Here is a 27,837-nt window from a genome sequence, read left to right as displayed (position 1 = left end):
GTGAAACTTAAGGGGAAAAGTTCCATATGAAATCATTATTATCTACATTCAATAAAATGTACTTTGAGTGCATATACATAACCTTAGTATTTCTTTCTGCTTTATCTAAATAACCAGTGATTAAACATTTAAATCTAGTTACTGTGGTTTCAAAAATAGTTTTAAAGGGACTTCCCTGGTGGCGCAGTGGTTAAGAATCCGCCTGCTAATGAGGGGGACACGGGTTTGAGCCCTGGTCCGGGAAGATCCCACATGCCGCGGTGCACCTAAGCCTGTGTGCCACAGCTATTGAGCCTGCGCTATAGAGCCCGCAAGCCACAACTACTGAGCCCGCGTGCCACAACTATTGAAGCCCGTGCGCCTAGAGCCCGTGCTCCACAACAAGAGAAGCCACCGCAATGAGAAGCCCGCACACCACAACAAAGAGTAGCCCCCGCTTGCTGCAACTAGAGAAAGCCCGCGAGCAGCAACAAAGACCCAGTGCAGCCAAAGATAAATAAGTAAAAATAAATAAATCTATAAAAGAATTATTTTTAAAAAAGCAATGGTAATTGTTCCAATATTCTCTATCAATAGTTTTATATAATACAGAATTGTGTGCTTATACACATACCCAAACTGATATGTCATTTTTTTTTTACTTTACAGGAGCCATCTAGAACAGTTTCAGGCAGATACAAAAGGTAAGAATCCTTAAGTTATGACTAACGACATATTGTAGACATCAGTGTAATGTCTTCCTGACCATGGCTTAACTAACTAGAACTGTTTCAAGCAGCTGTTTGAAAAATAAGAAACCTTAATATTGTGCTCTTAAAAAGAAATTACATCGTAGGCAGGAGTGTAATGTCTTTCTGACCACGACTTATTCTGACATAGTCTGCACTCTTTGAACACTGCACACACCATGAATTTGTAAGGGTTTGATGAACTTAGCAAAAGAAAAACTGAGTCATTTTCCCTTGTGTATTTAAACACGGAAAATACAGATATACCATCTGTATTAGTCAGCTTGGGATACCATAACAAAATACCATAGACAGGATGGCTAGAGCAGAAATTTATTTTCTTACAGTTCTGGAGGCTGTAAAGTCCAAGATCAGAGAGTCAGCGTGGTCTGGTTCTGATGAGGGTTCTCTTCCTGACTTGCAGAGAGTTGCCTTCTTACTGTGTCCTCAAATGGTCGAGAGAGAAGGGGTGGCTTCCCTGGTGTCTCTTTTGATAAAGACACTAATCCCATCATGAGGGCCCCACCCTCATGACCTCATCTAAACCTAATTACCTCCCAAATGCCCTGCTTCCAAATATACCATCACATCGGGGTTAGTGCTTTCAGCATATGAATTTTGGGAGTATCCAATTCATTCTGATCTTAGTTCATTCAGGCCACTATAACAAAATATCACAGACAACAGAAATTTAGTTCTCACAGTTCTGGAGCCTGGAAGTCAGAGATCAGAGTGCCAGCAGGGTCAGGTTCTGGTTGGTGAAGGCCCTCTTGCCAGTTGCAGACTAACAGCTTCTCACTGTGTCCTCACATGGTGGAAGAGGCTAGAGAGCTCTGTGGGATTTCTTTTATAAGAGCACTAACTCCATTCATGAGGACTCCACCTTTGTGACCTAGGCACCTCCCAAAGCCTCACCTCCTATTACCCTTACATTGGACGTTAGGATTTCAACCGAATTTTGGGGGGGACACAGACATTCAGACCCTAGCAAGTCCATAGCACCAGCTATACACAAGGAGTAATGCTTTTATCAGAAAATGTGTTTGAGTGTGTGTGCACATGTATAGGAGGAAAATCACAATTAAGTATAAGTTGTTTAACGGAGATGACTGAGATATTAGCTTCTGTCCCTGTTGAAGCCATGAAGGTTGCAGAAGGTGTGGTCATGCTTGTGCTAATAATTATGGAATAATGGTAAATCTTATCAAGTGCTTATAATGTGCAAGAAGCTTTACATAGAGATCTCATTCAATTCTCAAAGTTATCTTGTAAAGTAGGTACTGTAGGTATAATATTTACTTCCATTTTGTAGGTGAGGGAAGTGGGATAAAGAGGTAGAATCATTTCACTGTGGTTACGAAGCTAGTGAACAGAAGAGTCTGGATTTTAACTTGGGCAACCTGACTCCAGAACCCACATGCTTGCACAAGACAGTCTACCTAGATTTATACATAAAAAACCTGTGTCTTCCCCTACTTTTATGTTAAAGTTTAAAATATTTGGTTAAAGTTGTGGTTATTATAATTCATCTAAAATAAAACATTGATTAAGAAGAGCTCTAATTTTAATACTAAGTTATTATATAGATAAAATTCAATGTTTAACTTTCTTTTAAATAAATTTATTTATTTTTGGCTGCGTTGAGTCTTTGTTGCGGTGCGTGGGCTTCTCATTGCGGTGGCTTCTCTTGTTGCAGAGCATGGGCTCTAGGTGCGTGGGCTTCAGTAGTTGTGGTGCAAGGGCTTAGTTGCTCCATGGCATGTGGGATCTTCCTAGACCAGGACTCGAACCCATGTCCCCTGCATTGGCACGTGGATTCTTAACCACTGCGGCACCAGGGAAGTCCCAGTGTTTACCTTTTAAAAGAGATAAGAAGGCCAAGGTAATCAACAATTGACTAAGTAGGTCTGATATGTTTGCCACTGCTGCTGCTTTTATTTTCATTTCTGAGTAATTTTGATGTAGATATAATGAAACTTGTGCTTGGTAATTTTTACTTAACATGAATAGTTTAAACTGGAAAGAATCTTTTTTCTTTTGCTAGCAAGCATTGCCAATCAAATAGCTTTGATTTGGCCTATTTCCAGGCCACATTTTCAAACCAAAAGAGTTTTGTTTTGTTTTGTTTTTTCCAAAAGAGTTTTTATCATCAGTTTTTGGTTTGGGGAATAAAAATAAACTTCAGTAACTTATCAAGTTTGCTGTATCATTCATACATATTTAATCCTTATTAAATTATAAACCTTAAATTATAATTGGCACTTTTCAGATTTGCATTCTTTAGTTAGAATCATTAGGGGAATAACTTTCTTACAAATCTTCATCAAAAGCTTTATTTATATATTGTGTTAAATTAGGTAGAAAATTGATTTCACATGGTGTATGTTTTTATTTTTAAGCTTTTTTTTTATTGGAGTATAATTGCTTTACAATGTTGTGTAAGTTTCTGCTGTACAGTGAAGTTAATCAGCTATATGTATACATATATCCCCTCCCTCTTGGATCTCCCTCCCCTCCCCATCCCACCCATTTTTAGACCATTATTTTACTTGTGACCTGTTCGTATACTTGTTACTTCTTTTATTTTCATAGCCTAAAGCACATGGTTTGTTACTTTTCAGCTCTCAAAGGTTTAGCCATGTTTAATACTGTTATAAAACAAACAACAAAAAATTTTTTTTTAAGTTTCTAGTCATTATTCATGGACTCATAGCAACTCATAGTTGAACACACACCAAATAAAAACAAACGCAAAATCTAGATCTGAAATTATCAATTCCTTATCTAGAGGAATTTGTTATATTGTATATCAACAGTTCATTACTTTAATCTGTCAGCAAGTTGTAGCAAAGACTGGAGAATGTATGTTTTTTGGAGAGGGTGTCTGCTGATTAATGGGGGTGAAAAAAGGAGGAATGTGCTAAAGGATAGAAATTTGGCATTATATGTTAGAAAATATTTTCAGCAAACCAAATAACCTATGATACATATACGACTAGACAAACTTAAAAAGTCATTAGAGGGTACAAGCCACCCACAAGACTAGTTTGTGTGTTCTTGTAAATTATGGATTAAATATTAAATTTTTTCTTACAAATATCAAGGATGTACTTTTTAAGCATTGAGTTTGTTAAGCAGTCACTGTAGTTAAGCTCTATTTTATTGAATCAACTCCTGTTTACCTAGAACGTCTCTTAACATATTCACTGAACTCCTTTTTAAAACATGTTTAAATAATTTGGATAATTATTTGGACGGGGGGGTCATGAAATTTCTGAAACTCAAGGTTTAAGAAAGATGGATCAGTGGTCATGTATTTTGGGGTTTTTTTTCCCCCAATGTGTAATTTTCTTAGTAGAATGTTTACTTGGTTAAGTTTGTAGTGATCTCTTTAGAATAATTCATTATACTTAACATACCAGAAATGAACATGTATGATAGCCGCTAACTGGAGAAACTTAAATTTCTAACAATGAGATAGGTTATAAGCTATAGCATATTAATATAAAGTTACAATACAGGCATTAAACTGATTCTTTAGAAAACCATTAATTATAGGAATTAATAATTATAGGAAAATTATTACCTATTTATGTTAAATGGAGAGAGGGAAAGCATATTACAAAGAGTATGATACAAAACAACGTCTATCATAATATATATAAGCGTTCTTAACTTGAACTCTATTGATGAGCTGCTAAAATTCTATGTAAAAGAATATCATGGTTATCTGGGAGAAGAGCTATATTTTTCATCAGATTTTCAAAGAGATCTGCAATCCAAAACGGTTATGAACTACTAATATATTGTAGAACATAACAGCCGTTATCTCTGGGTTGGTGGAGTTACTGGAGATATTGATTCATGTTATCTGTTTCCCACAATGAATATGTATCACAATTTTAATAAAGAGTCTGAGAGATGATTTTGGTCTTTAGTTGTTGCCGTGTGTGTGTGTGTGTGTGTGTGTGTGTGTGTTTAAAGGGAGAAGAGAGAGAAGACCTACACAGAGTGAGGGGCTGTTTGGGACAGTGGTGGTGGAATTGAATAAGGTAGTGAAACATTAAAAATATGGAGACCAATCATGTACTTCTTGGTTATTTAATAATTTCACAACTTACCTAATACTTCTAAATATTTGGTATCCATTCTAAAACTAGAATTTTACTCATGGGTCTTGTATTTCTTCTAATTGCTAAGGTTTAAAATATCTATTTTAGTGGAAAATTCCTCTAGCTGTAATCTCATAATGCTGCCAATCTTGTTCTCGTGATAGTTTTATCCCCCAGCACAACACCTTCTAGTCTTTCCACAGAAAATATGAAAATTCCCAGAGGGGGAAAATTTCGGTAAATGGTGGTATTTATCTTTGATGATACTGTTTATTCTTTTTCCTCTTCTGAACATTATGGTTAATACTTTGTAGCTAAGGGCAGAGGGGGATTCTTTTTGGAATTGTATTGGTTAGAGATTTGTGTTAACATTCCTGAATAGAACGTTACAATCTTTTTGGAGTTAATAAAACAATCTTTTATTCTGGGTATTTTGCGCTGTACATATCCAGCCCTCAAAAATAGGTTAAAAACATTTCTGTTTTTAAAATAAACAGAGCTAAATTTGGTAATAAGATCAAGTTAAAACGTAACACAGTTATTCACAATTAGGACAGTGTTCTTTACAGACCTAATACCTAATGGGGATAAATCACTGATTATGTTTTTCAGTAATAATTATTCCTTGTTTTGAGTTTGTATGATATTATCACTTGTGTATTGACAGGCCTAATATGAAGGATTTTTAAAATTGTTAATAGGTTAAACTTTTTGAAATGCTGTTTTAAGCTTGTACATCAAGCAAATACAAACATATTAAGGGATATCCACATTTTTAGGTTTTCGTTTGTAGTTGTCAGCGTTGTGGTTTCTACTTGAATAATCTGTGGTTGATGCAGATAAGTGGACTTCTTTTTAAGTGAAAAGAGGTCCTTTAAAATGATTCTAATGCTCTTTTATAACATGATAGATAATGGCTTTGGTGATACCTTACCCTCTTGATTTTCTTCCTACCACTTTGCCAGTATTTCCCAGTTTTTATTTGTAGTTCTTCCTTTCCTGTACTTACTCTTTATGTGTTGGTGTTACTCAGCTCTTTGTCTTAGACTTTATTCTCTTTTTGTTCTGTGTATATGTTCTAGAAATTTCTTTCACTCTGGTGACTTTGGTTACTGTATATACCTACGTTGATGATTCTAAATCATTAGCTCTATACCTATATAACCAACAACTTTCAAATATCTACTTTCAGATATCTTAGAAGCTTCTTAAACTCAGCATGTTCAAAAGTAAACTTGTGAAACTTAGTGGATTTCAGTAGTTGGTATCAAAATCCATTCTTGCTCAAGTCAGAAATCTGGACATTGCTTTTGACTCTTTCTTTCTTCCTTCCTTCCTTCCTCCCTCCTTCCTTTCTTCCTTTCCTTTCCTTTCCTTCCCTTTTCCTTTTCCTTCCCTCCCCTCCCCTCCCCTCCCCTCTCCTCCCCTTTCTTCACTACCTCACTTAAATTCAGTCATTGTAGCTCCAGTGCCAACCCACCAATCTAGGACACCATCATCTCTTTTTCTAAAAAGAAAAATAAATAAATAAATAAATTTTGGGCAGTGTTGGGTTTTTGTTGCTGCGTGTGGGCTTTGTGTATTTGTGGCGAGCAGGGGCTAGCTACTCTTCGTTGTGGTGCACGGGCTTCTCATTGTGGTGACTTCTCTTGTTGCGGAGCACAGGCTCTAGGTGTTTGGGCTTCAGTAGTTGTGGTGCACGGGCTTAGTTGCTCCGCGGCATGTGGGATCTTCCCAGACCAAGGATTGAACCCGTGTTCCCTGTGTTGGCAGGCAGATTCTCAACCACTGCGCCACCAGGGAAGTCCAGGGACACGATCGTCTCTTACGTAGATGATTACAATACCCTTCAAACTGGTCTGGCTGCCTTCAGTTTTGCTCATTTCCAGTGCATTTTATTAAAATGATTCTGTCACTTTCCCTGCTTTAATGACTTCCTATTACCTTTAAATGAGTCTAAACTGGTCTCCATGGCAGGGTGATACACAAGATAATGTTAGGATGCAGGAGGAAAATGTTAGATCTTCTGTTTATATTTACCTTTTAATCTAAAAGACAGTAAGACATTTACAGTCATCCCTTGATATTCACGGAGGGGGGATTGGGTCCCGACCCTGAGGATACCAAAATCTGTGGATGCTCAAGTCCCTTATATAAAATGGTGTATTTGTATATAATCTATTCACATCCTCCTGTATACTTAAATTATCTCTAGAGTGCTTATAGTACCTAATACAATGTGAGTGCTATATAAATATAAGTTTGGCTTTTTGGAAATTTCTAGCATTTTTTCCCCTCTGAATATTTTCGATGTGGGTTGGTTCAGTCTGGATGTGGAACCCACAGATTCGTAGGGCCCACTGTATACTTAATAGCTAGCACTGTGTACTTGTTATTTACTCCCTCGTTCTATGGTATCAGATGATTATTTAGTATTTGAGGTACCCTGAGGAAAGTGTGCTTTGTTCACTTTCTAAATGTTGCACAGTAGTGCAATTTGAATGGTTAGATGGATTTATGAATTATTATGTTGTTTAACTAATACAAAATGGATAGGTCGGGGGGGAATTTAAGGAGAATATAAAAACAAGTATATAAACGCAAAGGTGATCATGTGGTTGTTCAGTTGGCAAGATACATAAAATCAGATCTGTTCTTATAAATTAGAAAAAAATTTTGATGCTTGCTTTGGAGTTTTAAGTGAAAATTAAAAAAACTTTAAATTCTTACTGTGAGGCATCTCTTTCTGCTGTTACAGACATTAAAAATCAAATATGCAAGTTTATTTTAGAACTACACCTTCAAATCTCTATTTATCACAAAGAGTTAAAATAAGTTCCTCAGAAGTAAAGCATATTCAAATTATACTTTCATTAAAATTATTATAGTCAATTTTTGTGAAAACAAAACAATTTGTACCATAAATAATTAAAATGTATATTTAGGGACTTCCCTGGTGGCACAGTGGTTAAGAATCCGCCTGCCAACGCAGGGAACACGGGTTTCATCCCTGGTCCGGGAAGATCCCACATGCCATGGAGCAACTAAGCCCACGTGCCACAGCTACTGAGCCTGCCCTCTAGAGCCCGCGAACCACAACTACTGAGCCTGTGCACCACAACTACTGAAGCCTGCCCGCCTAGAGCCCGTGCTCCACAGCAAGAGAAGCCACTGCAGTGAGAAGCCCGCGCACCGCAACGAAGAGTAGCCCCCGTTCGCCGCAAATAGAGAAAGCCTGCGCGTAGCAACAAAGACCCAAGGCAGCCAAAAAAAAAAAAATGTACATTTAAAATTCTGTTCACCCCTTTATGTTATATTTTTTGTGATACAGATAATATTTTAACAATATCATATTGTAAATCATATTATTTGATTTACATATATGTTTGTATAATAAAGTATATATGAATATGTAATATTTAATATATAACCAAATATAATGATATTGTAAATCGATTATAAAGATAGTAGATAAATATACATACCAATGTGTATGTAATGGATAAATTTGGAGACCATTAGTTGAAATTCTTCAAAAAATAGCTTTCAGGTCTCCTGCTTGCTTTTCCAGTGTCATATCTTATCACCCCTATATTTACCTTTCATGCTTTAGCCATATTGGATTTTTCTGTTTCTCAAAGGGCCGCGCACTCTTTGTTTCTAGATATTTACACATTCTTATTCCTCTTTTAAGTCTGAGTTTAAACATTCTTTAGCATAATGCTGCTCAAAAGTGTGGTCCTTGAACTGTTTGTAAGTAATCCATGACAAGGTAAGAATAAAACTTAAGAGTAAATATTTAGAAGCCTGAATTGCATTTTAACATTGTCATCATCACGCCTAAGTGCATGATAAGCGGAATCCTTTCAGAACAGGATATCAACTAGTTCAGGTGCTGTGGTACGTGCGTGATTTTTTTTAATTTAAGTATTTAGAGCAAAATTGAGGGAAAGGTAGAGAGATTTCCCATATAAACCTGTCCCCACACATGGATAGCCTCCCCATTATCAACATTCCTCAACAGGGAGGCACATTTGTTACAATTGATGAACTTACACTGACACATCATAACCACCCAAAGTCCATAGTTTACATTATGATTCACTCTTGGTGTTGTACATTCTGTGAGTTTGGACAAATGTATAATGACATGTATCCATCACTATGGTATCATTTTACTCTCTGATCTTTTTATTCTCTCCATAGTTTTGCCTTTTCCACAGTGTCATATAACTAAAACCATACAGTATATAGCCTTCTCAGATTGGCTTCTTTCACTTAGTAATATGCATTTAAGTTTCCTCCATATCATTTCATGGCTTGATAGCTTATTTCTTTTTAGTGCTGAATAATATTCCATTTTCTGTAGTTTGTCTATTCACCTTGAAAGGACATCGTGGTTGCTCCCAAGTTTTGGCAATTATGAATAAAGCTGCTATAAACACCCATGTGCAGGTTTTTGGGTAGACATATGTTTTCAGCTCCTTTAGGTCAATACCAAGGAGCATGATTGGTGGTAAGAGTATATTTAGTTTTATAAGAAACCACGAAACTGTTGCCGAAGTGGCTGTACCATTTTACATTCCCACCAGCAGTGAATAAGGGTTCATGTTACTCCACATCTTCACCAGCATTGATCCTGATTTTAGCCATTTTAATATGTGTACAGTGGTATCTCATTTTAGTTTGCATTTCCCTGATGATATATGATATGGAGCATCTTCTCATATGCTTATTTGCCATCTGTATACCTTCTTTGCTGAGGTGTCTATTAAGTTCTTTGGCCTATTTTTCAATCGGGTGGTTTGTTATTGTTGAGTTGTAGAATTCTTTGTATATTTTGGATAACAGTTCTTTATCAGATATGTCTTTTGTAAATATTTTCTCCCAGGCTGGCTTGTCTTCTTGTTCTCTTAACATTGTCTTTCATAGAGCAGAATTTTTTTTTTTTTTGTAGTTTACTGTCATCCATTTATTTTTCTAAATTACCTTTTTTTTTTTAGAAATTTCATGTAATGTCTGGAACATTTATATTAACATATTTCCATACAAATAACCCAATGAAAGTTTAGTATTAGTTGTTTTGCTTGCTTGTTTGTTTTTTTATACTGCAGGTTCTTATTAGTCATCAATTTTACACACATCAGTGTATACATGTCAATCCCAATCGCCCAATTCAGCACACCACCATCCCCACCCCACCGCGGTTTTCCCCCCTTGGTGTCCATACGTTTGTTCTCTACATCTGTGTCTCAACTTCTGCCCTGCAAACCGGCTCATCTGTACCATTTTTCTAGGTTCCACATACATGTGTTAATATACGATATTTGTTTTTCTCTTTCTGACTTACTTCACTCCACAGAGCAGAAGTTTTTAATTTTAATGAAGTCCAGCTATCAGTTTCTTTCATGGATTGTGCCTTTGGTGTTTTATCTGAGAAGTCATCAGCATATCCAGGGTCTTCTACATTTTCTCCTATGTTAGTTATCTTCTAGGAAATTTTGTAGTTTTGTATTTTTCATTTAGGTCCGTGATCCATTTTTTTTTTTTTTTTAAATTATTAGCACCTTTAATTATTATTTATTTATTTATTTATTTATTTGGCTGTGTTGGGTCTTCGTTTCTGTGCGAGGGCTTTCTCCAGCTGCGGCAAGTGGGGGCCACTCTTCATCGCGGTGCGCGGGCCTCTCACTATCGTGGCCTCTCTTGTTGCGGAGCACAGGCTCCAGACGCGCAGGCTCAGCAGTTGTGGCTCACGGGCCCAGCTGCTCCGTGGCATGTGGGATCCTCCCAGACCAGGGCTCGAACCCGTGTCCCCTGCATTAGCAGGCAGACTCTCAACCACTGCGCCACCAGGGAAGCCCCCGTGATCCATTTTGAAGTAACTTTTGTGAAGGGTATAAGGTCTTTGTCTTATTTTTCATTTTTTGCACACGGATGTCCAGTTGTTCCAGCATCATTTGTTGAAAAGTCTGTTTTGTTCCATTGTATTGCCTTTGCTCCTTTGTCAAAGATGACTTGTGGGTTATTTATGTGAGTCTCTTTCTGCTTCCATTGCTGTTCGATTGCTCTATTTGTCTCTTCTTTCACCAGTATTGCACTGCTTGATTACTGTAGCTTTATAGTAAGTCTTGAAGTTGGGTAGCGTTAGCCCTCCAACATTGTTCATTAATATTGTGTTGGCTATTCTGGATCTTGCCTCTCCATGTAAACTTTAGAATTAGTTTGTCAATAGCCACAAAATAACTTGCTAAGATTTTGATTGGGCTTGCACTGAGCCAGTAGATCAGTGGGAAATCAAAGTTGGCAAGAAGTGACATCTTGCCAATATTGACTCTTCCTATCCATTAACAGGGATTATTTCTCTATTTAGTTCTTCTTTGGTATCTTTTATTCGAGTTTTGTTGTTTTCCTCACATAGATGTTGTACATATTTGGTTAGATTTATACCTAAGTATCTCATTTTGGAGAGAGCTAATGTAAATGTATTGTGTTTTTAATTTCAAATTCCACTTGTTCAATGCTAGCATGTAGGAAAGGGATTGACTTTTGTATGTTAACCTTGTATCTTGCAACCTTGCTATAATTGCTTATTAGTTTCAGGAATTTTTTGGTGTGGATTCTTTCACATTTTCTCCATCTTATCATTTGTGAACAAAGACAGTTTTATTTCTTCCTTCCCAGTCTGTATAACTTCCTTCCCAGTCTGTATAACTTTTATTTCCTTTTCTTGTCTTATTGCATTACCTAGGACTTCCAGTAAGATGTTGAAAAGGAATGGTGAGGGGCGGGGGGACATTCTTGCCTTGTTCCTGATCTTAGCAGGAAAGCTTTTGAGTGTCTTACCATTTCGTATGATGTAGGTTTTTTGTAGGTATTCTTTATCAAGTCAAGGAAGTTCCCATCTGTGCTTAGTTTGTCCAGTTTTTATCATGAATAGATGTTAGAGTTTATCAAATTCTTTTTCTGAATTTATGTGTGATCATGTGATTTTCTTTAGCCTGTTACTGTGATAGATTACATTAATTGATTTTTTGTTTTAACTGATGAACCAGCCTTGAATAAATCCCACTTGATTTTGGTGTATAATTCTTTTTATACATTCTCAAATTTGATTTGCAAATATTTTGTTGAGGATTTTTGCATCAATGTTCATGAGACATCTTAGTGTTTAGTTTTCTTTTCTTGTGATATCTTTGGTTTTGGTATTAGGGTAATGCTGGCCTCATAAAATGAGTTAGGAAATATTCCCTCTGCTTTTATCTTCTGGAAGAGATTTTAGAGAATGTGTATAATTTCTTCCTTTAATGTTTGGTGGGATTCACTAGGGAATCCATCTGAGCCTCGTGCTTTCTTTCTGTCTTGCAAGGTTATTAATTACTGATTCAATTTCTTTAATACATACAGGCCTATTCAGATGTTTGTTTCTTCTCGTGTGAGTTTTGGCAGATTGTATCTTTCAAGGAATTGATCTATTTCATCTAGGTTATCAAATTTGTGGTCAGAGTTGTTCACAGTATTCCTTTATTATCATTTTAATGTCCATGGTATCTTTAGTGATAGTCCCTCTTTCATTTCTGATGTTAGTTGTCTGTGTCCTCTCTTTTTCTTAGTTAGCTTGGCTAGAGGCCTATTGCTTATATTGGTATTTTCAAAGAAATCGCTTTTGGTTTCATTGATTATTCTGTATTGGTTTCCTGTTTTCAATTTCATTGATTTCTGCTCTGGTTCTTGTTATTCTTTTATTCTGCTTACTTTGGATTTAATTTGCTCTTTCTTTTCTAGTTTCCTAAGGTAGAAACTTAGATTATTCATTTTAGATCTATCTTCTTTTCTAATACATGCGTTCATTGCTATAAATTTCCCTCTAAGCACTGCTTTTACTGCATTCCACAAGTTGTAAGTTGTAAGTTGTGGGTTCGTTTTCGTTTTGTTCAAAATATTTTAAAATTTCTCTTGAGATTTCTTCTTTGACCTATGTGTTATTTAGAAGTGCACTGTTTAATCTGCATGTTATTTTGGGGCTTTCCAGTTATCTTTCTGTTACTGGTTCTAGTCTAATTCTCTTGTGGTCTAAGAGCAGACATTATATGGTTTCTGTTCTTTTAAATTTGTGAAAGTGTGTTTTTTGGCTCAGAATATGGTTTATCTTGGTTAGTATACCATGCAAGCTAGAGAAGAATGTGTATTCTGCTCTACCTGTGTTATTTTTATGTTAGTCATTTGTAACCCAAAATGTGTAAGAATTGAAGAAGGATTTATTTACCTTAAAAATCATGTGTTAAATTTAATCAGGCATATTCTTTTCCCATAAGTAAAATAATTAAAAAGTAAATATATAATAGTTAAATCAAAATAAAACAAATAAAAACTAAAAATCATTTTTATTCTTTTCAATTTCTGCTTTTGTTAGTATTATCTAAATCTAGGAAGTAAAATTTATATTCTTTATTTTCAATCTTAATTTACTTATGATAAAGGAAGCTTTCCTAGATTTTTTTTTAAATAAAAAAAGATACATCTTTTCTGAATGTGACAGTAATACTAAACCAAATGATGATGATGGAAGTAATTTCAAAGAGGTACAGACCAAAAGAGTTTGTACTAGTTTTGTTGGGAAGTATCCTCCCTCCTGTATTGAGTTTAATTTTTAACCATTATTGATGGGAAGTGCTAGAACCACAGTGGGTTATTTGCAGTGATGTACTGGCTGCTAAAACAATAAAACCATCAAAATTTAAGTGGCATTTATATGCATGACATAATTATATTCACAACCACAAATGCCTTATTTGAAAGAAGAACTATTACAGTTAAGAAGCTGACAGAAGCAGATCTTCAGGATTTCATATGTATTCAGGATTTCATTAGTATTCTGTGAGTTTCTTTTACAGTCTGACTTCAGGTTGCTAACATTAAAAAACTACACACAAATGACAAGACAAAGATGTTTGCTGGAAGGTGTTGGGGGAATCTGTAGCAAAGAAAGTAGTTCATGTAACACTTCCCAACAACACCCATAGCCAGTGCCAAAGACTGGCACTATTATACAAATGGAATTAATGAACATACATAAGAATAAGTATGTGATTTTCAACCACATTCATATTACGCAGTTTTAAAACTATCTAACCTTTTACAATGACTAAATCCTTACTTGAAACTGTAGAATTGGTGAAGGATGTATGCCATTTAAGTATTAGTTCAGAGACTTACAAAACAATTTTACTGGTGGTATTTATGTGTGGGGAGCAGAGACCTACTTACTGTGTATGTTGTAACAGTAATTCCTTTGCTATCCTGATTTGTCTAAGAGTTGGTCTTCTGTATGACTAAAACTGTCCCTAAATCCACCAAGCTATGGGTGTTATGATCAACACATTGATTTTGCTAACATGACAGTAATGTGAAGGAAGAATTTATTTTTCAGCTTCCTTGCTGACAAACACAGCTTGCTCTGAAGTATATAAAACTTTGAAGAGTTAACAAGTCAACAAATGTGGTTTGGTGTTTTGCTTTGCTTTGCAGGAGTATGTTCTGATTATTATATAGACAGTGACAGGGAAAAAATGTTGGAACTTGTGCCAGAATGTAAATCAACGTCCTGCTTGTTTCATTGTGAAAGTCTTGTTATGTCGGCTGAACTAAATAGTGTACTTGGTATATCAACTAAATTAACAGCTCACTAAAAGTGTGAATTACTTAAACACTAATACATTAAATTTGAGGTTTTAAAAAAACTAAATGATAGTTTGGAAGCTGAGCCAATCAACTGTTACCATATGCTGAGGTATACAATAATTTTTAAAGGGAAATTTTCAGGCAAAGTATTTGACCTTTGGCATGAACACTTCATGTTTTTACAAGATAAAAAATCAGGTTTTGTAAATCAACTATACTTCAATTTTTTAAAAAAGAAACTAGTTTGGTCCCCAGCTTTTAAAATATGTGAATTAAGTTTACTTGTCTGATAGCATCATTCTTTTTTAAAAAATGATCTTAATTAGCCTTTCGTGCAAGAAAGAAATATCATATGTTCTCAGTGTTACATAAGGTCAAAGGACAAAAATGAAAGTTAGAAATTTGGGGGAAAAGATTCTTCAAATTGTTATGATGGGTTCCACAATTTATCAGTAATTAGGTGATGATTTTAGTATTGCACTGTTGCAAAATGTTATAATCATATACCTTACAAATTTGATAAGACACTTTGAATTTTATTTTCCATCAAAAGAAAACCCATGCATAGGAAATTAATAGATCAAGAATCTATTATTTTTCATCAAAAGTTATTTTAGATTTAACTATACTTTTGATGGATAAATTATTGGAACTGGCTACCAATAAAGAATTGAGGACAAATTTTGAAAAGTGTCATTTTCTGCATATTGGGTAAAAGTTAAAACTGAATATCCTGAGCTTGCTAAAATTGCTTTAAAGTCTCTTCCCCTGTTCTGGTCAATATACATCTGTGAAACTAATTTCTCTGTTGTGAGTGCTACTAAAACAAATCATAGAGGTAGTTTAGATATACCTTACCCCTTGTGGTCAGCATAGTCATCAGTCCAACCTGGATTAGGTAAATTAGCAAGAATGATGCCAGCCTCCAAAAGAGCCCCCAGGAAGCTCTACCTCCTGGTATTTTCACCTTGTGTAATCCCCTTCCACATTCAACATGGGGTTGATGTGATAGTATGTCACTTCTGAGTTTAGATCATAACAGAGACTGCAGTGTCTGTCTTGGTTGTTGTGTCACTTTCTTTCTGGAAGCCAGCTGCCTTGCTATGAACAGCCCAGTAGAGAGGCCCTCATACTGAGGAATTGAGGCTTTTGGCCAACAGCCAGTGAGAAGCTGAGGCCTTTTGTCATCAGCTCTGTAAGTGAGGCAAATTCTCCAGTCCAGACAGGCCTTCAGATGACTGTAGCCCTGACCAACATCTTGACTAAAACCTCATAAGAGACCCTGAATCATGAACACCCAGCTAATCTGCTTCCAGATTCCTGACCAACAGAAATTGTCAGATAATAACTGTGTTTGTTTTAAGCCACTAAGTTTTGGCATATGTTTTTATTCAGTAATAGATAACTAATGCAAAAGCAAGAAGCAAGCTTATTTGTTATATTAAAAACTTTAAATATTGACATATATGCTATTAGTTCAGAGTGTGTGAATTGGTGTTTAATATGAAGAATGGCTATTTCAGTGATAACTTTTGGTTAAATAAGAATTATGAAATGACAAAAGTTGCTAGTGCGATAGCTGTTTTCTATAATTGCCTATATGCATACTTCCAATGAAAATTATGCAGTTTTATGTAATTCTTTTCTTTTTTTGTTTATCCTATTTTTGAAATATAATTTTATGGGTCTGAATCTAATAAAACATTTAGGCTTGTATTTTGTATGGCCTTTTTTACTTTTATTTTTCCAGTTCATTTTTGTTTGATCTTACAAAAGTATTGGTCCATGGGGACTTCCCTGGTGGTGCAGTGGTTAAGAATCCGCCTGCTAATGCAGGGGACATGGGTTTGAGCCCTGGTCTGGGAAGATCCCACATGCCGCAGAACAACTACTGTGTGCCACAACTACTGAGCCTGTGCTCTAGAGCCTGCGAGCCACAACTACTGAGCCCGCGTGCTGCAGTTACTGAAGCCTGTGTGCCTAGAGCCTGTGCTCCGCCACAAGAGAAGCCACCTCAATGAGAAGCCCGTGCACCGCAATGAAGAGTAGCCCCTGCTCGACGCAACTAGATAAAGCCTGTGTGCAGCAGTGAAGACCCAACGCAGCCAAAAAAAAAAAAAGTGTTGGTCCATGATGTAATGGAATTTAAAAATAAAAGGAGAAAGAAAGTGGTTCTTCACTAGAGATAGGCTACATTAGGTCCCCTGTCATAGTTCTCGGAGTACCTTACACTTACCTTATTGTGATGGTTGTCTTGCTTTATTGTCATTGGTTATATTCCTGTTACACTGAAAGCTCTATGAAAGTCTGAGTCCGTGTTTGCATGTCTGTGTTTCCTGTTCCATCTTCAGTACTCATAACAGTGTCTGGTGCTTAGCAGCTACTCAGTAGATACTGGTCAAAAGAATTAATTAAAAAAAATTTTTTTTATTGTGTTGGAATAATGATTAACTTCCATAATTATAAATAAGTTGGCTGTTATAACCATGTGTCCTCAGGGGAATGATAATTGTTTAGGGTGAATAGAAAATACTCTTGGCACTCTTCTTGCTGAATATTAGGTATCTTTAAAAATTTTGTATCTTTTTTATTTCCATAGCACAACCACTGCCTCTGAAGAAGATGTCTCAAGTAGATTTCCCCGAACAGATAGAAGTGGGTTCAGCAGGTATAACAGGGATGCAAATGCTTCTGGTAATTTGGTCTCAAGTAGCACATTGGAAAAGAAAATTGAAGATCTTGAAAAGGTATGAATTACAAATTATTTAAGATTTATGAAATTAATATACCATTGGGATTCCTTTTTCACTTTCATAGCAGCAGAGAGAGGAAAATTGAAATGTGTAAGGAAGAGACAGTGTCGAAAAAGGGAAAAGAATAAGGGGCACTAATGGAAGATACCATTAGTGTTAATTGGTACTTCCATTAGTAGTCAAATAAAAGCTTTGAATCACTCTTAATTATATATTTTCTAGATGCATAGTGGCTAAGCATTTTCTGATTTCCTTAATACTTTTCTATCCAGTTCTGTTGAAGTTAAAACTTTTAGAAATGGAGCCAGCTCTTGAATTGGTTAATATTTAATGGATACTCTCATTTTGCCAAGTGTTATCTTTAATATATTGAAAACAATCTTTGCCTTTGAAATGGTTAGAAGTCTCTGTTAGCAGTATGTACTACTGTGTGTTTATTATATTATCTGTACAGATTGTAGACTTTCTTCTGGGTTGTGAGTTAGAGCCTAGAGCCACTGTGGTGTTTGAAACAATTTTAAGGATAAACCTGTTTAGGAGTATCTTTGAGAACATCTCAAATGAATATTGGCATTAATTTATTAACCATGGGGTCTCAACTTTGTTCTGTAAACATTCAATCCCTAAAATTGATAACGGTGCTGAATTACTTTCTGATTGTTGAAAGTGTGTTTTATTTTGCTGAACTGAAACTATTCCTTGTGATATAAAAATTGTTTTAGGTAGAGATTGAATTTTAAAAATTCTTTTTATAATATTATGATTATTTTTAGTTCACATTTGAACTTTAACCCTAGTTTCTGTGAGTTTAAATTAAAAACTTTAAGGAATACATAGTATAGTTTTCAAGGGGGTTCTTCAGAAGGGCTTTTAAAGTTCCACAAGAGTTTGGATTGAGTTCCTAGTAGTTGGCAGCAGCTGATTAATGAGGCCGGCTGGCTGCTTTCCTCTGAGGGTGAGTAAGAAAGAAACCAAATTCTATGTGAGACCTTTTCAGTTCTGCTTCACTTTTGCCCCCAAGGTGGCTGACCCAGCATAAAGTCCTGGCTTCTGAATAAGATTGCTTTGGAAAAGGTGTTGCATTGTTTAAAAAAAAAGAAAGTTTAAAAACCAGTAATCTTTTTCAGTTCCTTCATTTTATCCATTGTCAGTTAACTGGCAGAGCCAGAAGTAAAATGGAGGATCATTATTTTTCTGTTTAGAGTTTTCCATAGAGCCATCTCCTTTTCTTAAACTTTGTATTTTTAATTAAAATTTTGAATTTCCTTCAACAGGGTATTAGTCATTAAATGTTAAGATATTTTATTACTAATGGTGGTGATCAACTAAAGAGCTAAAGTCATTGAGTATTGGTATTTGTTAAAAACTTGGTAAACATAGATTTAATCAGAAGTATATTTTACAACTCCTGTATTCCTCTCATTCTCTGGTTCTTTTCTGGGATGGGTTCCTCCTTCCCTTACCAAGTGACTTAAGAAATTCATTGGAAATCTTCATGTATCTAAGGTACTTCACCAGACTTAGCAGATGTATGTATGCTATTTAAGATTATAAACAACTTGTTACTTCCCAATTAATACTTTGTAATTATATCTACCAGGAAGTGGTAAGAGAAAGGCAAGAAAACTTAAGACTTGTGAGACTAATGCAAGATAAAGAGGAAATGATTGGAAAACTCAAAGAAGAAATTGATTTGTTAAATCGAGTGAGTATTCACATATTTCAGTTTAATGGTTTCCTTTTTTTCTGTCAACTGGATGAAAATACATAAATATGAAGAAATTATTTAATTTTATTAAATAATAATATGAACTAAATAGTTCATTCTCTTGTTAATGCGATAGTAATTTGTGGTAGCCAGAGCTGTCATTTTATTTCATAAACTGATTTCCTCTGGCCAGTTACCAGTCAGTTGTATTTACTTAATATTGTTCTTTTGGGGATGGACCAGTGAATGGATTTGTTCTGTGTTTAGTTAGAGTCTGGAGGTAAGAGGCAGCTTGGTCAGCGCCACACATAAAATGGTACTGGTACAGAGTTGCCCCAATGAAGAACTAAAATTGCTACTGTCTTGCCATAAGAAACTCCATATGTCCTTGTCTTTGTGGTATTTTCACCACTTTTTTTTCTCCAGTTATACATATGCATCCCCAGCTTTAGGTTTAGCCTAAACCTAAGGTCTCTCTTTTTTTTTTTCTCTTTCAGCCCTAGAATTTACTCTCTGCTTAAGAAGCAGGTATTACTTAGGTAATGGTAATGAGGAGAGATTTCATAGTTTCCCTTTTTCGAAGGCTTTACATAAGATGGAGGAAAGAAAGAAATTTGCTTCAGGGAAAAACGGAACAAATTCCTAATCCAATCTTAACTCTAATTCTAAAAGAAGAGAAAATAGAAAGCTTCATTATGTGCAGACTCATTCTAATACAGCTCTGCAGCATTAACTGCAGGGTGTGGATGAGGACACTGAAACTCAGAGTTTAACTTGCTCAAGGTCATATGTAGTAATCACATAGTTATCTGCTGAGCCAGTATTTGACCCTCAGGTATTCAGTAGTTTTAATTCTAAGTAAGCTCTTCTATTCTTATAGACTGCCTTTCATCTTGGTTTGGAACACGGGCATTCCTCTTTTGGTTCTAGAATAATTTAATAAAATCTGCAAATATTTTTATGTCTATGATGTATTCGCACTGTCTTAGGCAGTGTGTTCATTAAAAAGAATAATAAAACACCTGCCCTTACAGAGTTTATAATCTAGTAATGATATGTGAATGTATTTTATTATTTAATTCTAAATCTTAGGTAGGTCTCAGTTGTAGTGATATTAGGAATCCCGTATCTTTATTATTGTTAGTTTCAACAAATTAGTTTCCTAATATTCATTTAGTTTGTGAGTAAATACAAATTCTGTGTGTGTACATTTAAAAATCATTTACCTAATTGTTCAAAGACAGTATACTAAATGTATCAGAATTTTGCTATCCAGTAGTACACTTAGAATTCAAATTGATTTCTCCAAGTTTAGTATTTTGAATTGCAAGGGTAAATCTGTAAATGTCTGCTTTTCCAACCATCAGTAAATAGTCTGCCTTGAAATAGTTTTTCTTCAAACTAAAACTTATAGTGGATTGTCTTTGTATTTACCAACTGGTTGTATATATGATACTAAGATTAATATAGGGAACATAGAGCTAGAATCGGGTAACTTTAAAGCACCTAGTTTAGTGGCTTTCACATTTTTTTAAGCTCGAAACCTTTCCCTTAAACAAAATGTCATAGAGAAGCCTAACGTAAATTGGACCAGATCAACTCTGTAAGCCCCAGACCTCCTTTTCTGTATACCTCAGTTCTATCACCTCCCCAAATTCTCCCCCTGCAACATGCATACTTGTCAAAGATCACCAAGGTGGTAGGGGTACATCTAGAACTTGTACCTGGATCTTTTTGATGCCTAATTTGACACAAGGTTGCAATCCAAGGCCCCAAACCTCATATTGACTGCATATGTATTTAGCCCTCAATTTGGGGAAGGAGGGATTTGTTTTTAACTAAAAACGTAAGTTATTTATAGTGATTAAAAATTGGAAGATTCACAATAAAGAATTCTGATTTCTGGCTTCTCTTTAAAAACTGAAAGATCTGGCAAGAGCTGGCCTGCATTATCATGATACCAATGAGGACTCTAGCAGTGGATGCTGCCTTTAGGTGGGGCATATTCCTTCCAAAGTTGTTTTCAGAACTAGCCCTCGTTTGCAAGCTAATTGCTTGTATGAATTATCTTTGAATGTATATTTTTGAAATTTTTTTTTTATCACCTTCAGAATACTTTTAAGTGTTGTAAGAACTTACGTATTATTTTCCTTTTTGTTTCCTTAAGGACCTAGATGACATAGAAGATGAAAATGAACAACTAAAGCAGGAGAATAAAACTCTTTTGAAAGTTGTTGGGCAGCTAACAAGGTAGAAGATTCAAAGCTCAGTGTGGAAAAATATTTTAAAACTACTGATTGAATGTTATGGTTAGCGCTAGGACAGTATTCCTATGCTGTAATACATTAAACTAACTAAGTATGTATATTTATTTCTAGAAAACAGTGGATGTTTATTTTCAAAATATTTCTTTTCCATTATCAGTTTCAAAAAGTATCAACCTTTTATTTCACGAATAAGTAACATCTTTTAGTTATTAAACTGGTAGGTTATGCCTCTTTTGGTTTTGTGTGGTATTCAAATAATATATGGTTTAAAGTCACAGCCATCTGAATATATTTCATCTATGGTAGTGCATTTTCTCCCTAAAAGAATATACATAGTCTTTGTTTACATGAATTCAAATACTTTTTAGGGAGTTACCTGCAAATGCCTTATTACTGATGTGCGCAACCTTTTATATGTTGATGATTTACTCATAAAGGTCTTTGTCTACTGTCATTTGTTCTCTGAACTTATTCTAAGCAATTTAGAGGAACATAGAGTCACACTCTTTTGTATAACAGTCATCTTTAAAGAGGAAAGCTATTATAAAAAGTCAGTTAATATCATATACTCGTTGGCTAAATATAAAATTTAAGAGAATACTTGAATTATGCTATAGTAAATTAAAATGTACTATTTTGTATTCAAATATTGAAATAAATTTAAAATCACTTTGACTTCGGAAGAACATACAATTGTAATTTTAATGTAAAATTTCTTATGTAGGTACTACTTTTTTTTTATTATTATTCCAAGGTTTATAAGTGAACATGGGGTATTTTAAAAGTTGTTCAAGCCTGGAGAGGGTGTACAATTTCAGTGTAGAAGGAAAAAAAAATCCATATTTTTAATTATCATATGCATTAAAATCAAAACCAAAATATTTATCCACATTTAAAACATTTGTACTTACTGTAACAAAATAGTACGTAAACAGAAATAGTACTGAAATACTTTGCTTAATTTCTAACTTGGAGGATAACACTGTGACACAGTTGTCCCCGTACGAGAGAATTATTCCCCTACCTCAAATGTAAGGGATTTTCTTCCTAACATTGGATTTTTAAAAACAATTATTTTGAAGAATTATACAAATTTTCTCTTTTATTAAATAACAGTAATGTTTAGAATTATTTTATATTACATTTTCATGTTGAGTAAGGAAACCTTCTCCTTTAAAATACATTAAGAAATATCTGTCTGAAGTTGAATCTCAAACAGTATACTGGTACCCTTTTATCCAATTAATGTACGTAAATGGCTTGAACATAGTAAAAACCCACTTTGGTTACCCTACTAACTTTTCCTTTTACGTGCCAAGCCACTTCATTATTCACTGTTAGAAAAATAGGGAAGGTGAGACAATAGGGAAAAAATGTAGAGTAAATGATAAATATCAATGTTGAATTCTAAAACTCTGCAATAACCTAGATTGTGCCCTCTTCCCTCCCCCACGCCCCCAATTCAGAAGTTTCAACCTTGACTAATCATCAGAATCATTTGGGTTGCTTAAAAAGAATTCCTGGGTTATAGCTTCTAGATAGGTTTAGGTTGAGACCCTGGATAGAATTTTTAAAGCTCAACATCTAATGATTCTGATCATAACTTAGATTTGGAAACAGCTACCCTTGCCTCTTTCCTCCTATATCTTCCATTGGAAACCCTGAAATTAACATAATTTTAGCTATTAGCATTTTTTCACCATTTAGTTTATTTAATAATTAACTTGGTCACTGGAGAAGTTCACATATGTCCATATATATATTTAGCAAAAAGTTCCATGTTAGATTATCAGACTTGATATAGTTGTAGAATTATTGCATAAGGGCATCCTTTTTGAAGAATAGTCCCAGCATGGGAACAGTGATCTGCTGCCCACATGTCAAAGTGGTATGCCAGGCTCAGTCACCATCTTTGGCGGTGAAATCCTCATCTCCCTTTGTTTACCCTTAGGCGTATGGCAGAAATACCAGCGTTGCCTAGTTTCCCATCCATACTTTGGATGTTGTGAAAATGGTGTTAGTATCCAGCCTTAAAATGTATTAGTGTACTCGTTTTTCAATAAGAGAAGTATTTTGAATTTTCTGTTTAATCCATTTGGAAGTAAAGGAATATTTCATTTCCCCCTTTAAAATTATACCAGGTATTAATGCTTTTAAAGACCAAGCTGTTTAAAAATTTTTCCTTTATTTCAGTTTATCAGGAGCATTTCCAACAATGATCTTTTACATAACGGTACCTAGTGCAAATGTGCAGGAGCCTGACAACTTAGGCAAAGCAGTTCATTTGCAGTCCTCCCTCCCGTCCTTAAAATGTATATTTATATCACATATAGATTTTTACACTGAGTATTGAAAAATAAAGTAGGATCTGCTACAGTTTCCCTTTAAATTTTATAAAAAGCACTGAGATTTTAAAAAGGTTACTTAAATACATGTGCATGACCTTAAAAAACTTGGCTATTGTCAATAAAGTGCTAGTATTTGTGAAATTATTAGTCCCGTTCAGAAATCATATTTCTTATATCTCTTGGGAATTTGTGGCATAATAAAGCATATCCAAAGTTCTAATGTGTTTATGATATTATTTTCAAAACAATAAGTTTATTATCTTTAAAATGAACGTGACTCTCCTCCTTGATTTCTGACATGCATTAACTTGGGAATTACTGTAGTAATATCTGTTTCATCTTTCTAGAATTGTTACTAATTTTATTGCACTATAGTTACCTTTAGAGAGGAAGAGGAAGGCTTTAGGGTGTGTATTTCTAAGGGAATTTATTAAATATAGTAGATTAACATTGTAATACTTGCTCAAGTAGTTTATAACAGAAGGTTAAGTATCAGGAGCAGATATCTGAAACAATGTGTTTTTTAAAATAACTTTCTAATTGCAGTAGAAAGCAATGTATTCTTAAGGTAAAAAACCTACCTCAGTTACATGTGGTTTCTGTTGTCTGGAGTAATCTGGATTTTTATAATTAGAAATTAAAATGCAAATTTTTGAGTCCACTAATACTTTGTGGAAAATAATGCAAGTCAATGTAGTAGCACGTCCGTATGTTCAACACCAAAAGACAAAATAGGAAGGACCTTGGGTTTGATGATTAATCTGATGTCCTACACAGTATTCATATGTATAGTGATAGTTATCTTTCATCTTTTTTGTAGTTCTTTGATCTTGACTCAGTACCTAGTAAGTTCACGCAATGTTGGCACTTATTTAATAACTATTCATAATGTTGTTAATAACCTGTTATAAGATTAAGGCATATATTTTCATCTTATAATACGAAAAACCAAACACACCAGCTTTTCACTGGGGAGAATATATTAAGTGAGAAGAAACTAGCATTCAGCAATCAGAACTTTAAAATAACATGTTAAAGTCAGTGGTAAATGTTCTCTTATTGTATCTAAACCATTCCTAATATGTAACAGTAAACTTGACTTCTTTTGCATTGGAACTATGCTCTCATAAATAAAGGACATCCCATTGATTAGGATTGTAACTTGTACGACTTATCTGAGAACTAGTGACACTTTCTTTTGTTGTTTCAATAAACTGAAAACATAGTACTAATAAGACAAACATTTTGCTCATCAGGTCCATCAACAAAGGCACTTCCCCCCATCCTGTTAGGTTTTCTCATTGATGTATAGAAGTTGGTCGTTTCATTCTCAGTGTAGACTTGAATCATAGTCCAAGAAAACCTGAGCCCATGTTGTTTTTTTAGTTTACTTAGCTAGAATCTCACAGCATATTAAAGTCATATCCCCATCCCACCCCCCCCAAAATAATTATATGTGAGAAAAATATGGTTGAGGGGGTTATGTTAAATTTTCATACTTATTCTTTCAGCAAGTATTTATTAGTCAACTGGGTATACAATTCTAGATATTACAGAAGTTTCAAAAAAATGGACATGGACCAGTCCTCTGTCTAGCATTATACAATCTGTATAGTGTGTGTCAATGCTATCTTAAGAGTGCTATCTTAAGTAGCATTAGCCAGTCTAATCTGAATAGTTCATTCAAAAGTATTCTTTTTGTATTTATTATCCAGCCATTGTATTTTAGGTCTGGTTAATAGGTAGTTTAATTTGCTGCAGCATTTACTGAATGGTGGATGAAAGACCTGATGCATATTGGGAAGTATCTTACCATGTTTCTTTAAGATAATTATGTATTATGAAAAGAACGTTTTAAAGGCATTTGTAGCAGTGGTGAAGTAAAAAGAATTCAGTGTATGTCAGATACACCAAACTGTTAATGGTATTCAAATGTAATTTTAAGTTAGTTTTTCTGTATGCATTATTGATTACTGGTTTGTTTTTAGGTATTTAAGTCTAATAAACAGTTCACATATTGGCAGTCACTTTGGTGGTAATAGAATGTTAGTGATGACCACTTGATGGACATTTATTACATGCCTGTTTTGTTTTGTTTTGTTTCCCCCTCTGGATACCTAATAGATGTATATTACCTTTTTTTTTGGTGAACTTGTTTCTTCAAAGTTTTGACTATGCTATTCAGGGTTTTTATTATTATGCTTTTCTGCTAAATTTAAGTATCAGATGTCTGCTGTTACCAGTAAAGACCATATGAAAGCTAAAATTACTGTTTTGTTGAAAAATCAGCTAATTCAGGTAATCCAAATTTGTAGAGAAACATCTGGATCATTTATTGATCACATTAGTATTGTGTAGACAGCTTTCATAATTCCCATTGCGTAGGTTTTCACTGGGGTAGTCAACGTGATATAGATTCACTTTTAATATGCTTTGCATGTAAAATAATAAATACTCAATAAAAAGTACGTTTTTGTTTAATTTTTAACACTGGTTAATTATTTTTTTCCTTCCTGTACTATCGGTGAAACCCGGTGAAACCATGAGTTTTATTTTCGAAGTTAAAGGACAATGTTAATATTCTAATTATGTGTCTCTTACTGAAACAGTATGCAGTACTTTAAAATCTTTATTAGTATTTTATTGTAGAAGGAATTGTGTTTTAAAAAACAAACATACAGTATTGATAAGATCTGAATACATTCGTGGTGGGGCTTTTTGAGTAAGTGAGTAAGTGTACATGTTCAACCTGACTGAAAATTTTAATTGTTTTTGTGTTTTGAAACTGCACAAATAATTTCTTAATCCAAAATTGGCTCTATCATCCACTAAATCTGATGGTGGTCAAAGAATTTCAGGTCCCTCATACTTAGAAAAGATAAGTAGAGGTCTGGGAATGCAAAAATCCAGTCTGTGTTTTTTTAGTAAATGGTTTACATAACCTCTTGCCTAATGTGTCATTCTTCATACACCTGCACAGGCTAATCAGTCTTCTTTACTTCTGGAACTCTAAATCTTCTCAGTAATGTCATACATGTCTAACAAGTGAACAAGCATCTTTCAGTCAGACTGTTTAGATAAAGTCTCAAGTCATTATGTAAGAATGTACTCCATTTGCAAGTTTATTGAAAAAATTTGCAAGGTCTCCTAGTCTCAACTGGAACTGGATCTCTTTATCTTAGACTTCATCAAATCCCTATTTTTTTTTTTTCTTCTATATTCACTCTGTGCATGCACACAATTCTGTGAGTAGCTATAAACTACCCATATGATTTTTTAATCTCATGCCTCTAGTTTTCTCTTTTTACCTCTACAAGAGGTTACATTTTACTCTTGGTCAGCTTCTTGGAAAGAATTATGTAATATTAGACCTTCATGTTAAAGAGGTAGGGCTGGTTATAACACCCTTTACAAACCATTTTTTTTTTTTTTTTTTAAATGTCTAACCATGTAAGGTTAAAAAGAAAGCAAAACACTTCTCTCTTAATTCTGGACCAAATGCACAATTCAACTCTCACTTTAAAAAAACTGCTCTGACTGAATAAAGATGCTTTTATTAAAGGAGAATGCTGCTTGGTGTCAGATAGTTGAGCAGTATGAAAAAAAATTAATATGAGCTAGTTAGGAAAGGTAGATTGGACTTTGACTTTATACATGTGAAAGAAAAACGAAATAAGGGTTTTGACTGCTAGGTATGTTTTTTCATGTTGAAGTATGAAAAATTATTCAGGATAAATTATTGTCTTAATCTACATATGATCAGCAGCTATACCTGCTTAGATATACTACGGGACATGAAATTTACAGTTTTTATATTACATTACAGGCTTTTATCCAGGGAAATGTTTGCATTCCTTTAAAATGTAAACTATTTACTGTGGTTAAACAAAGGTAGATGATGTCATCAGTGGACATTTTAGCTTTATGGAAGCAAAGTTTTAGGAAAAATAATAGAAAGGTATCTGATTCCTTTTATTATTCTTGTAGTGCAAAAGTATAAACAAAGCTATCAGTCAAAGGCATAGGAAATTCCATTTGAAGAACCTGCAAATCACTTTTGGTAAGAATGCATTCATTTGATACAGTGTTAAGAAAAGTGGGAAAATTATTAGCCTTCTGTAGCAGATTGAAAGTTTCATGAATGGATAGGTCAGGATAGTAAACAACATCACTAAAGTAAAATTATGCCAGTAATTTTCATATTAACTGTATTCTTTATTATTTAAAGTAAATCAGTTAA

The 27,837-nt window shown here is 34.5% G+C and overlaps 1 protein-coding gene across 2 annotated transcripts in view; it reads left to right on the top strand.

Annotated features, from left to right (window-relative positions):
- The window catches only part of PAWR (pro-apoptotic WT1 regulator), a 105,311-nt gene extending 79,226 nt beyond the window's left edge, over positions 1-26,085 (top strand). For both annotated transcript variants that reach the window (XM_059936570.1, XM_059936571.1), the window contains exons 4-7: positions 649-683; positions 17,121-17,268; positions 18,875-18,979; positions 21,150-26,085. In XM_059936570.1, the coding sequence (XP_059792553.1) occupies positions 649-683; positions 17,121-17,268; positions 18,875-18,979; positions 21,150-21,236 (375 nt within the window). In that variant the 3' untranslated portion in view covers positions 21,237-26,085. The remainder of the gene's footprint in view (positions 1-648; positions 684-17,120; positions 17,269-18,874; positions 18,980-21,149) is intronic.
- The last annotated feature ends 1,752 nt before the right edge of the window (positions 26,086-27,837 follow it).

Source organism: Balaenoptera ricei, chromosome 10 (assembly GCF_028023285.1).
Source record: "Balaenoptera ricei isolate mBalRic1 chromosome 10, mBalRic1.hap2, whole genome shotgun sequence".
Taxonomy (NCBI): domain Eukaryota; kingdom Metazoa; phylum Chordata; class Mammalia; order Artiodactyla; family Balaenopteridae; genus Balaenoptera; species Balaenoptera ricei.
The sequence above is the reverse complement of the archived record's forward strand: the minus strand, read 5'-3'. Positions and strand labels throughout refer to the sequence as shown.